Source organism: Miscanthus floridulus, chromosome 1 (assembly GCF_019320115.1).
Source record: "Miscanthus floridulus cultivar M001 chromosome 1, ASM1932011v1, whole genome shotgun sequence".
Lineage (NCBI taxonomy): Eukaryota > Viridiplantae > Streptophyta > Magnoliopsida > Poales > Poaceae > Miscanthus > Miscanthus floridulus.
Window position 1 is genome coordinate 146611563 of NC_089580.1, and position 13798 is coordinate 146625360.

Below are 13798 nucleotides of genomic sequence, written 5' to 3' on the forward strand. Positions count from 1 at the left end.
AGTTACTTCCTTGGTCTTCAAATCAAGCAATTGAAGAATGGTACATTTGTGAGTCAAGGCAAGTACATCAAAGATATGCTCAAGAAGTTTGGCATGAGTGATATCAAAGCCATTAGTACACCAATGGGAACAAATGACAACTTGGATAGTGATGCAAGTGGCAATATGGTGGATCAAAAATTGTATCGGTCTATGATTGGAAGCCTACTCTATGTGACTGCATCAAGGTCGGATGTTATGTTTAGTGTATGCATGTGTGCAAGATTTCAAGCCTCACCAAGAGAAAGTCATTTGAAGGCTATAAAGAGAACATTGAGGTACTTGAAGCATACACAAAATGTTGGTTTGTGATATCCCAAAGGAGCAAAGTTTGAGCTAGTTGGTTACTCTGACTCGGATTATGCGGGATGCAAGGTTAAAAGGAAGAGCACCTCGGGCACATGTCAATTGTTGGGAAGATCACTTGTTTCATAGTCATCAAAGAAGCAAAATAGTGTTGCATTATCAACCACCAAAGCCGAATACATATCTGCCGGTAGTTGTTGTGCACAAATACTTTGGATGAAGGCCACTTTGAGTGACTTTGGAATTAAGTTCAAGAAAGTGCCATTGCTATATGATAATGAGAGTGCAATCAAGTTAACCGACAATCCTGTTCAACATGCAAGAACAAAGCACATTGATGTTCGCCACCATTTCATAAGAGATCACCAACAAAAAGAGGACATTTGCATTGAGAGTGTGGGCACCGAAAATCAACTTGCCGATATATTCACTAAGCCATTGGATGAGAAAAGGTTTTGCAAGCTAAGGAATGAGTTGAACATATTGGATTTCTCAAATATGTGTTGATGCACCCCCCACTTATATGACATGCCTCTCCTTCGAGCAATCCAAGGTAAAAGTTGATTGGCATGGCATACATCCTTGCTAAGGACATGTTTAGTGCATCTAGTCTTCTTTCACATTTAATAGGTCCATTCATGAAAATCAAATTATTTTGATGTTTATATGGTACCACTATTGCTTCTATGCTTAATTTGGTCTAGTGGTAGCATATGACATGTTTGTGGGCTTGTAAACCTAGTGTTTGATCTAGAAAATAAGCTATAAGTGTTTAACTCAACATGGTATAATATAACCCTTATTTGGAGGTGTGAAGAAGCTTGTCCTTGGATCAAACCGAGTTAAATATCTTTGGCAAATGATCTAGATTGGACCAAATTTAGAAAAATGATCCTCACCCCATTGATTGACATTGATAATCTCAACCTATTTACAATTAAACCTTTGTGGTCATTGATGACAAAGGGGGAAAATAGTGTACAAAGATAGTGAGAAGATAACAAAGGGAGAGAAATTGACATAGGGGGAGAGATATAGATCAATTAAAATTTTAAGCACACAAGTAGGGGGAGCAAGCTCATAAACTTGTATGGTGCATTTGAATGTACATTTCGTATATTTGCTTGCATGGCACAAGTTTTAAATTTCAATATCCATGCTTGTGTGGTGTATGCTAGTTGTAGGTTTGAATGATGAAATGAAAAACTAGCATGCATAGGTTAAGTAACTAGACTCATGCTCACATTATAAAAACTAGACCCTTACTTCTAATGTTGATATCACGGGGTATTCTAGTCTTTTTGTGAATGTCTAGTTACTCATGGTGCTAAGGATGGTATATTGGTGCACTCCATTGGTATCACGCTTCAAAGGTCCATCTTTTATACCTTAGCATAATTTGGTAGACATTGTCTCCTATATTTCCTATCTAAGCATATGTGTAAGCTACAATCCAAACTCTTAGCGCATATGTAGGGGGAGCAATTGCTACCATATGGGATTCATGAATCTTGTCCATATCCTTTTACACATAGTAAATATGTTTAGGCAAGCAACATGGATATAAATGAATTTCAATTCATATCTTTATGAAAGGGTTGTCATCAATTACCAAAAAGGGGGAGATTGAAAGCTCTAGTTTGGTTTTGGTGAATTGATAAAACCCTATGTGCTAACCTAGTTTATCAAAGTGATTATGAGAAGGTGGCACATTCCAAGTGGTGAAGCAAATGAAGATCATGACTTGATGATGGTGATGCCATGGTGATGATCAAGTGCTTAGACTTTAAAAAGGAGAAAGAGAAAAAACAAAAAGCTCAAGGCAAAGGTGAAATTGATAGGAGCTTTTTGGTTTAGTAATCGAGACACTTAGTGAGTGTGATCATATTTAGGATCGATAGCCATACTATTAAGAGGGGTGAAACTCGTATCAAAATGCGGTTATCAAAGTGCCACTAGATGTTCTAACTCATTGCATATGCATTTAGGATCTCGTGGAGTGCTAACACCCTTAAAAACATTTGTTAAAATATGCTAACATATGCGCACAAGGTGATACACTTGGTAGTTGGCACATTTGAGCAAGGGTAAAGAAGATAGAGTTGAAAAGGAGTTGAATGCGCTGGTCACGAGGAGACTGGACACGTCCGACATGCATACCGGACGCGTCCGGTACTGCCTCAGGAGGCAGTGTTCCTGACATGACCGTATGCGTCCGATATCGATATCAGACGCGTTCGGTATTCTGGCCAGGCGCGGGCAGAAGTTGCCAAGGTGACCAGACTCTGGCTCAATGGAGTGACCGTCCGCTGATGAGTTACTGTTCATCGTCAGGTCAAAGTAATATAGCCCGATGCCGGATTGCAGAGAGCGACCGGACGCGTCCGGTCGCCACATCGGACGCGTCTAGTGTGAACCAGCAAAGTCTTGGGTTTTCCGCGCAATAATTGATCGGACACTGGGTGCGTCCGGTCCGGTGTGATCGAACGCGTCCGGTCGGCCCAGAGCGGCTCTGGGAGCTCTCTGGACTCGACCGGACGCTGCGTCTCCCACGTCCGGTCGTTTTCTAACAGTGCGTCCGATCACGTAGTATTACTATATGCAAAAATAGCCGGTGGGCGCGAATAGCTAAACAATTTGAAAGGGACACATGGCGATCAGGCTACGACCAGATGCAGCAACTGAACGCATCCGGTCACCACACCGGACGCGTCCAGTGCACACAACCTGCACGTCCGGTCGTCCCGCAGTCAGCCAAATAATTGAGCCAATGACTATTGTTTGGGGGTGTCTATAAATATCGTTTGGCCGGCTCAAACTCACCCTCTTGTTCATTTGCATTGACATAGCAACCTTGTGAGCTTAGCCAAAGCCCTCCCACTCATCTCCATCATTGATTCATCATCTGTGTGAGATTGGGAGAGAATCCAAGTGCATTGCTTGAGTGTTTGCATCTAGAGGCACTTGGTATTTGTGTTTCGCTGTAGGTTTGGCTTGTTACTCTTAGTGGTTGCCGCCATCTAGATGGCTTGGAGTAGCGAGGATCGTCGAGCGGAGGTTGGTGATTGTCTCCGGCTCCGATCGTGGTGATTGTAAGGGGTTCTTGACCTTTTTTCAGCGAAAAGCCAAAAGGTAGTCTAGTAAATTGCTCGTGGCTTATGTGATCCTCATCTTGTGTTGGTTGTGTGACACCCTATTGAGGGTTTGGCCTGTGATGCCAATTAGCGCGTGAACCTCAAAGTGAGTGAATCGCCACAACGGGGACTAGCTTGCCGGCAAGCAAGTGAACCTCGGAGAAAAAAATCGTTGTGTCTTGATTGTCTCCTTGGTATTCACTCATTGGTCACTTGCCACGGTGGTATACCTCTCTACCACTCTCTTGTATTTCATTATACATTCACTTGGATAAAGCTAGTGGTAGTTAAGACTAGATAGTGTATCATTTAATTGTATTACTCTCACTAGGTTGATCACCTAGGTGTATATTAGTGACATAGCTTTGTTGTGATATACTAGAGATCATAGAAAATAGAATTGGGTAGGTGACTTGCAACCCCAAGTATAGTGCTAGTGCAAAATTCGCTTCGCCATCTTATTGACTAATCATTTGTCTTAGTGTTGTTGTAGAAATTTTTAATAGGCTATTCACCCCCCTCTAGCCATTAGGACCTTTCAACAGGTGGAATGGTTACTTTAAAAAAGAACGGTGGAATGGAACAATCCCTAAAGCCTTGTTTGGATGTTGTCGGATTCACCTTATGCCTTGTTTGGATGCATTCCTATCCACCTCAATCCATGTGTGTTGGAGTGGATTGGAGGTGAAAAATAGTTTAAGTTCCATCCCAATCTACATCCAAACAAGCCTTTAATCCACATGTGTTAGGGTGGATTTGGGTGGAATTTAGTTCAAATTTTACTCCAATCCATCCCAACGTATGTAGATTTACGTGAATCCGACTACATCCAAACAAGGCCTAAGATGGTATATTCTTCCAAGATACTGTCTCCAAGTGTCCCTCAAAATTCTTGGAAACATCTCGTCACTTCCCGACATTCTTATTGCTCTGTTCGCTTTTCTTCTTCCTCATGTCGCCTCCTAGCCGTATGCGGCACCGTGCCACTGCATGCAGCAACTGCGTGCCCCACCGCGTCTTGCGCAGTTCGTATCGTGCCCGGCGTAGGAACAATAGTGCTGAGGTAGCCGGAATTGAGAAGGCGCGCCGATCCGAGAGGAGCCAAGCGGGGGCGACCGTCGAGGGAGGAGCCAAGCAATGTCACCGATATGCTGCAACCATGGCCGCCGAGCTATACAAAGAAGTCTATGGAGATAGTTCTGTGAAAGGGGGCACGATGGAGCCTAGTTGGGCGACCAGAGAGGGAGGAGTCGAGCGGGGGTGCGCCATGGAGATGTTTTCGAGCCGTTGTGGCAGCACACATAGAGATGTAGGATGACCATGGCGATGCTATGCTCCACTAACACATGGGCCCCACATTGTTGGTGTCAAATGGTGGTTGACACCTTCTTGTTCATGTCTCTCTGCTCCCTCAATCAAGCAGGAAATAAGGATGATCCTATCTCTAAAACCCCCAAAAAAAAGCTAGTGGGATCATCCCATTCAAAAAAAAAAACTAGAGATAGAACCATCTCACTCTAGTATTCTAAAACCAAATTATACTCTAATATTAGATGGGCCTGTTTAGTTAGGCATATATGAGTCAGCCTGGTTCGCGAGAAACAGTAAATGAGACTGTTTGGTTGTCTGTATGGTGACTGGAGCTTATGCGGAATCCTCTATTAGCCTGGCTCCATATAAACGAGATTGAAATTCATTTCTCGCGGGTTTGGATGGCGTGATGCATCTTAGCTACTTTTGGCGTATGCGCTATCTCTAGAAAGTTAGAAGTTCATGTAACCAAATAACAGAGAACAGACCGATGCAACCTGACCAGAGCAATACAAGCAACCAAACAAACACCATGCTCGCTTGTTGGTTTCAGCCAGACTTATTCAACCAGCCAATAGTGTTTTTCTCTAAAAAAAACCAGCATCAGCCAGCTCAAACCAGCACCAGCACCAACCAATGAACATGGTGAAAGAGACTTTGCATCATCTGAGCGTGGCCAGCAGGTGTCTGCATCCAAGATGCGAGCTAGGCTGGTTAGGTAAGAGAACCAAACAACCCATAGATATACATGAACGCCTTCTTCTGTGGTCAGATCTTTGCGATGTTAGCACTTGAGATAGATACCAGGCATATAACACTCATCCTGTTCGCTACTTGGTTTCAGCCAGCTTAAACCAGCTAGCCAATAGTATTTTTTCTCTCACAATAAATCAGCACCAGCCAATCTAAACCAGCTCAAAAACCAACCAGCGAACAAACCGACCGTTGTTCGGCTCATTTACACCATCGTCCATCGAACTTTGTGCTTGGCCGGCCTGGTGACACCAACGGCCCCTGCTGTACCATCGCTATCGCCTCTGGCTTCGGGGGCAGGGGCTGCATGCCTGCACCATCGCCCGGCTCCGAGGGCAGCAAAACGCCGCTGATCGCCGCCTGGACCGGCGTCGTCACACTCTTGGCCGCTGGAGTTCAGGGGACGTTTGGATACACGTGACTAAGCTTTAGTCCCTGTCACATTAGATGTTTAATATTAATTAGGAGTTTCAAATATAAACTAATTACAAAACTAATTGCATAAGCCGTGCCTAATTAGTCTATGATTAGCGAAGGTGATGCTACAGTGACCATATGCTAACCATAGATTAATTAGGCTCGACAAATTCATCTTAGGAATTAGTAACGACTTATACGATTAGTTTTATAATCACCCCACGTCACAAGCAAAGGCATCGCTTGTCAATGTCAGAGTCTACATCTGCGCTCTGTAACACCGGTCGTGCGTGCGTGGCGTGCGTGGCGTGCGTGAGAAGCGGCCAGGCCAGCCGCTTGCCTCAGGTCCCTCCCAGAGTCCCAGCCTGGTTCCTTAGCATTTCGTATTCTAAAATCCTCGAGACTATCCATCGAAATACATATATACAATAATAACAATCGCATAACAATTGTTGCTGCGCCGCAAACAAGTGCAGGCCTGGATCTCCCTTGTCGGTCCGTACCTGGCAGTCTCCGCAAACAATTTCGACCGGAAAGATTTCGAGTCCTGCAGCCTGCACTGCACCTGCACCGTTGTTGTCCGCCATGTCTGCCCGCCTCCTCCTCACGCTCCTCGCCGTCGCCGCTTCGCTTGGCGTCATGTCAGCCGGCGAAATATCCAACTGTGCGTCCTCGGGCACCTACACCGACGGTAGCCAGTACGAGAAGAACCTCGCCGAGCTCCTCGCCAAGCTGTCCAGCGCGGCGGCCGCTGGTAACGGCTCGTTCCACAGCGGCAGCGTCGGCTCCGCAGCGCCCGACCAAGCGTGGGGCCTCGCCATGTGCTACGCCGATTGCAACGCCACGCGGTGCCAGGACTGCCTCCGGGAGGTCGCCTCTATCGGCGGGCTCACGGAGCTGTGCCCGGACGCCGCGCACAGCAGGAACGTGAGCTTCTCAGACTCCGACGCGTGCCTCCTCCGGTACGCGGACGCGCCGTTCTTGGGCTCCGCCGACACCGACGACAGGTGGCAGAGTAGCTCTGGGTTCGACGTCGACGTCGCGGACATGGCCAGCATGAACACGACGCGGTGGAGGCTGCTGAGCCAGCTCGCGGAGAGGGCCGCCGGCCACGACCAGCCCCAGCGGCTCGCCTACGGGAGCTTGGAGTACACGGACGCGCGGAACGGCTCTCAGATGGTGGTGTACGGTCTGGCACAGTGCACCGGGGACCTGGAGCCCAGCGAGTGCACAAGCTGCCTCATGTACCGCCTCGCCCTGGTGTCGTCGGGGAACCACACCGGCGCCACGCGCGCCTCCATCTGGGGATTCAGCTGCTACCTGAGGTACCAGGTGAACGACCCGATCGTCGTCATCGGCAGCCCGGCGCCGCCTCCGCAGCCTGCTGCGACTCCATCAGGGTCGGTACGGATTAATGCTGATTCATGGTCGTCGGTACGGATCGAATGGAACTCTCATCGTTTTCGTGTTGTGTTCACAATTCAGGGGCTGCACCTCCTCCGCTCGGCTCCAAGGGCAGCAAAGCTCCGCTGATCTCCGCTCTCGCTGCGGCTGCCGGCGCCGTCATGCTCTTGGTTGCTGGTGTCGGCGTTTATCTATTTCACCTCTTCACCTGTAAAAGAAGTTATCCTGCCAATTTAAATATTGAAAATCTTTTACTCCCTATGTGTCAAAATAAGTGATGTTATGTGATTTAAAATTTATCTTAGAAAAAATAATGTTACCAGCTTTAGACACGCTTTTAGCCCACAAAATAATCTATCGATCCGACCCTTTCCTTATTAGTTAATACGAATTGACTGCATGCCTGCATGCAATGTGGCTTAATTAGGAAAACTAAACCGCACGACTGGGAATCATGTCTAACAAACAGGGTATTACGGATATTTCTCTTGTCCACTAATCTGTCTAAAAAAGCCCAAAACATCATTTTTTTAGGGACGGAGGGAGTAAATAATTTCTTAGACGGGAAGTCTGTTTTGCTGACATGGCATATTACATGGGTGTTGACATGGTGGTGAGTCAGCAAACAATAGAAAAAATGTACATAACCCCGTAACCCATCATGAGTTGACTATATATACCACGTACAATAAAATCCAATATTGCAGCCCTTAATAAAGCATCTAATAATGTTTAAATACCATCACATGATTTTATAGGAGGGGTTTGATACCATATCTCGGCACATTGGCTTAGTACTCATGCTTGTACGTAGGCTCATATGTTCCCCCTCCCACTCTATACTCTTTATAGGCTACCTTATCTTCTAACTAGCGGTACATGACCTTTGTCTCCTGCCTCACCTCTTGGTACTCCTTGACGATATTCGTCATGTTCGCTTGGCTTATAAGCCATACTTTTTTAGCCAACAAATAGTATTTTTCTCTCACAACAAATCAGCTAACAGTACTTTCAGTCATGGCTTATCAGCCAAGCGAACATGACAATTGATCGTACACATCGTGTCTGCGCCCTCGTCATCTAGCCCCTCTCATATCCTTCATCCCTCTCGCCTTCTCCTCCTGTGGCTACCTCATCAAAAACTAATGGACTCAACGACGAGGAGCAGAACAATGCGGAGAATGCAGCCAAAGAAGGCCTCAGCTAGTGTAGCTCAGCTGCGGTTGACGAGGGTGGAGGGCGCCACACCAGCGATCCATAGCAGCTCACGCATGCCGAGGAAAGACAAGAGAGAAAGGAGAAAGGGCCCGAGGGCAAAAAGAACATTTCATCATCTTCCTCTCTCATACTCAGCCAAAAATAAATTTGTCACCAACCAGGGTATTTAGTGGCCAATTAAACCCTTTTTGGTCCGCTAACAACACAACATCAATTTCAATGCTCCGTACCAAAATTGAATACCACTCTAGGGTAGAAATGCCCCCCCTAAGCCGCTCTCAAAATTTTTCTCGGAGAAAAACTGTCACATCCGACCTAGTTTGGAGTTTGGCCCAGAGTGGCCCATGTACATGTTAATGAGATATTATGGGGGTTTAGTCCCACCTTGGTTGTTTAGAGTGGGTTAGGTGGGTTAGACCAACATATAAGGCTTCTATAGTTTATCCCACCATCCCTGAGTTAATCATTTTACGCGAAGCGAGGACAAAAGCATAAATGGGATTGTGGTAGGTGTGGCGCGGATCTGAGCCGTTTGGACTCTGGGGCATTACAAATGGTGTCAAAGCTGACCTTCACGACCACGGGCACGTGCAGGTTAGGGGCACAGACAGTGCGGTTCATTACGCGTGTAGGTCCTACGGTGTGCACGGTATGGCACATGTGCCGGCACTGGACTCACAGTCGTGTGTGCTAAGAGGAAACGTTCCCGGTCATCATGGCATAGTGCTGGTACTGGACGCATAGTCACGTGTGCTGTGTGTAGGTCCTGTGAGGTGCACGGCATGGCACATGTGCCGACACTGGACGCACAGTCGTGTATGCTGAGAGGAAACGTTCCTGGTCATCATGGCACATGTGCCGGTACTGGACGCACAATCGCGTGTGCTGCGTGTAAGTCCTGCGAGGTGCACGACATGACACATGTGCCAACACCAGTCATGGCACATGTGCCCGTATAGTCACATATGCTGAGAGGGAACGTTCGTGGTTATCGTCGATGGGCTTGCGACGCACGCGATCCTCCTGCGCTCATATGCATGCGGCTTTTTTCCTTATTTTTTTTAATTTATTTAGTTTTTGTTTTATGTGAGTTTTTGTTTTTCTTTTCATTTTTTGTCCTTATTCATTTTTTATTTCTTTTTGTTTTCATTGTTTTTTCTTTATTTTTTATTTGTCATTTTCACTTACTTTTTCGATAGTTTCAGTTTCTTTTTATTTTTATTTTTTATGCTTTAGTTTTCAGTTTTGTTATGTTTTTGTCAATTTCAGTGTCCGGTCTAGTTTTTTTTTCATTTTATTAGTTTTAGTTTTCAGTCAAGTTTTTTTTAATGTTTTTTAGTTTCAGTTTTCAGTCACCCTTTTAGGTTTGAATGTATTTCTAAATTTTACGTATTAGTTGTATAATAATTTACCCTCTAAGTTGGCGCCTTATGCAATGCTTCTTCTAATGATTTGCCCCTCAAAATATAGTTTGTCTTATTTTGGATCGCTACTCTTGTCTTTTAATAATTGTCACTTCATTTTGTCAGCTAATCATGTTTTTCGGCTCATATAGTGGGTTATATAATAACTTGTCCCTCTAGTTGGCAGCTTATGCAATACGTGTTCTAATAATTTGCCCTCAGGTTGTAGCTTGTCTTGTTTTTGTGCCGCTACCTTTATTTTTTAATAAATGCCTCAAGTTGATAGCAAGTCATGTTTTCTGGCTTTTTTTAATGTGTTTTATAATAACGTGCCCCCTAATTGGTAGCTTATGCAATATTTATTTTAATAACTAGAAGAATATCTCGCGCGTTGCTACGGGAATTACGGATTAGTGGATTGCGTGGTACGATAACGTGGACAAACAAAATACTTATCTGTCTTGCTGACGTGGACATTACAATTGTATGGGCTAGTGGATTTTAATTGTGTGTGATAGTGCATTGCCTAGTTAGACAGTTTGCATGTTAAGATAAATAGGCGACTTGCTGACATGGACATTACAATTGTATGGCCTAGTGGATTTTTAATTGTGTGTGATAGTGGATTGCCTAGGTGGACATTACAATTGTATGGCCTAGTGGATTTTTAATTGTGTGTGATAGTGGACTGTCTAGGTGGACAGCTTGCATGTTGAGAGAAATATGTAGTAGGGTTTTGCTTTATAAGAGTATAAGATTTGTCCCCGTAGATTGTAGCCTGTCTTGTTTTGGTCCACTACTCTCTTTAGGGGTTAATACCTTTATGAAAATACTATATATCAAATTTATTGTATTCTCATGGTAATAATCGATGTGCATACCATGTAAAAACTTTTGATTATTTTTAGAGTAGCAAGTATAGTATTACATGGTAGCAACTTGTATTATAACTCTCCTAGCATATTTTTACACATAAATTGCTACTAAAATAAAATTCATTGAAACATAAGTAAGTGGGGTCTAATTTTGTTCGTCCCATCACATAGAATATACCGGTGCAGACGAAATTAAAAAACAAAAACACCGTTCAAAAGTTATAGCTTTTTCTAAAAAATGTTTGTTTTTTTGGAAAGCGTACAAGGGAGGGCTGGACCTCTGGACCATCAGCGCAGTCTTGTTCGAGCGCTGGGGCGCGGCCGGAGAGGTGGTGTGCCGGTCTTCTGGACATGCGTCAGCCCTGGAGGGGGTGGCGCGTTTGACGTATGCGCGGGTTATGGTCCCAACTACTCCCTCTGTCTATCATGAATGAAAATATCAAATTTCGAGACTATTAGCGGAGATGTAAAATTTAGTATGTACTCTTACTATATTCTAGAGAGTTTCGTAGAAAGTAGTCTTTGTATCTAGAGAATTCTTCACAGGTTCAAATTTTTTTACAATATCTAATGCCATGAGTCATGCGATGGTTTTTTTGGTTGTTTTTTTTATTAGGTGAGCCCCTCTTGAAAAAGCTGGTCAAAACACATAATTATATTCTTTTTTAGACAAGATTTGAATCACAGGATTATATCATTTTTGGGACGGAGGGAGTAATAAGACTTAGAGTGTCCATCCCATCATCTCTCGGTTAATCTTTTTACGCGAAGCGAGAACCAAAGCGTAAGTGGAATGGTGATAGGTGTGGTTCACTCAACATGTAGAATGGATTTGAGTCGTTTGGACTCTGGAGCGTTACAAAACCATAAGAAACTATTAAATTATTACAGTATTATAAAACATGCACCTCCTTGTTCGATCATGTCTTATTTAAGATATTTGTGATTTGTAATGAACTAGTGTAATATACACTTTTTTTTTAGAACACGGCCGGTACAATGCACCTACTTGTTCGATTATGTCTTATTTAAGATATTTGTGATGAACTAGTGTAATATACACTTCTTTTAGAACACGGCCGCTACAAAATATATATGGTCATATATACATGTACCCACACAAATATAAACCATGTAAAGACAGACAATCACGCATACTCTATTTAACTAGCTAATAGCGACTCCCTCCTATTGTTAGTTGTGCTTGTTTACACAATCGATGAATTGCGGTATCATCGATGTTTCTTCGTCGATATCTATGAGTTGTGACAGTGATTAAACCACCTTATTAGTCGACGGTTAAAAACCCATCTTAATCAGAAGCACCCCTATCGCACAGCCCGCTGGAGTCCTCTCCTTTCTCCGCCATTGTGACCTCCTATTGTTACCCTTCTTATGGCCGTCAGCCTGCAGGACTACATGATGCTCTCTCTCTCTCTCTTTCTCCCTCTCTCTCTACAGCTGCCTTTGAGCGCACCCTGCTTGTTGGGTCCCTTGTTTCTTCAGGTGATCTTCGTCTTCTGTCTTTACTCTGCACAACAACTCGCCTTCTCCCTTTGTTTTCTTTTCTGACATATAAACTTGTGTCTTCTCCTCACCATGCAAGCTATTTAATTTACTATGTACCTCCGTTTAGCTGTCACTATTGACTACCCTATTCAGAATTTGACCACTTGATAACTTGTAAAAGTACTAGTTACGTAAGATGAATATATATTTATATAAAAAGTGTTAAGTACGCAAAATCAGGCATTGTAGAATTGTATTTTAAATGTAAATCATGACAAAAGGTAACACATGCATGGTTTCAGTATTACATAAAATAGTATTGCAGTGTAAAATAAATTATGACATAATGGTTGTTATATCACTACCGGGATGACGTTTCCGGCGGTGATATATCCACCATATCACTCACTACTAGTTGTTGTTGGGTAATGTATTTTTTCCACCTTCAACTTACATAATCGTTTGATTTTCAACCTTATTGTACAAAACCGGGTAATAATAGCCCTCCAACTATCAAAACCTGACAAACTTGGTCCTATGACTTGTTTTAAAGGTGGTTTCTATTTTCTAAAATAATAAAAATCTGGTATGATCTCTAAAAATTCATAATTAAATTATTAATTTAAACCAAAAAATATGAAACTGATACTAGATTTCTTCTAAAATGATATCTATATGTCCGTGCTCTATTTAGAGTTGCTTGGACCTTATTTTTGAAATAAATAATGAACACGGCTATGAGCAATACAGCAACAAGAATAGAAATAAACCGGTTCCAAATAACTCTAAATAGAACATCAACAAATAGATAACAAGTTTAGAAGAAAATTGATACTAATTTATATTTTCCCATTTAAGATATATCAATTATGAATTTTAGACATCAAATCAGATTTTATTTTTTAGAAAATAGAAAAGGGCATGGTTCGCCTCGCAACGCCCGCACGCGCACCCCCCGCCCCTTGTCGTTGTGCCCGCAGCACCTTCCTAGGGACACCCCCTCCTCTCTCTCCACATAGGCGGGACCCAAGTGCCAGGATGAGGACGAGCACGCCTCCGTCCGCAGAACCCCAGGCACGCCACACGCCTCGATCGCTGGCCCCAGCGCGCCCCATCCGCAGGCACTCGACTCGCCGCGCCCCATCCCCTGGCGCTCAGGCCATGCCCCCATGACTCTGAACACACCTCTAAAACATGAAACACTTGCAACATGAAAACACTTGAATGCAACATACGTTTAAAGCAGATGAAACATTTGGAACATACACTTGAACCATATGGGTGAAACATATACAACATCGAGATAAAACACTTGCTACTTATAACATAAAAACACTTACTGCAACATAAGACTGAAACAACTGAAATAATTAGTACATACTCTTTCAACATGTGTGAAACATATGCAACATCCAAATAAAAACGCTTG

General features: G+C 43.7%; 1 protein-coding gene across 1 annotated transcript; it reads left to right on the forward strand.

Moving 5' to 3' along the window:
• The first annotated feature begins 6414 nt into the window (after positions 1-6414).
• On the forward strand, positions 6415-7581 carry LOC136497180 (cysteine-rich receptor-like protein kinase 10). The gene is made up of 2 exons (XM_066492969.1): positions 6415-7364; positions 7446-7581. Exons 1-2 carry the CDS (start codon positions 6546-6548, stop codon positions 7491-7493), a joined length of 867 nt encoding a protein of 288 aa, XP_066349066.1. The 5' UTR covers positions 6415-6545; the 3' UTR covers positions 7494-7581.
• Positions 7582-13798: the final 6217 nt, after the last annotated feature.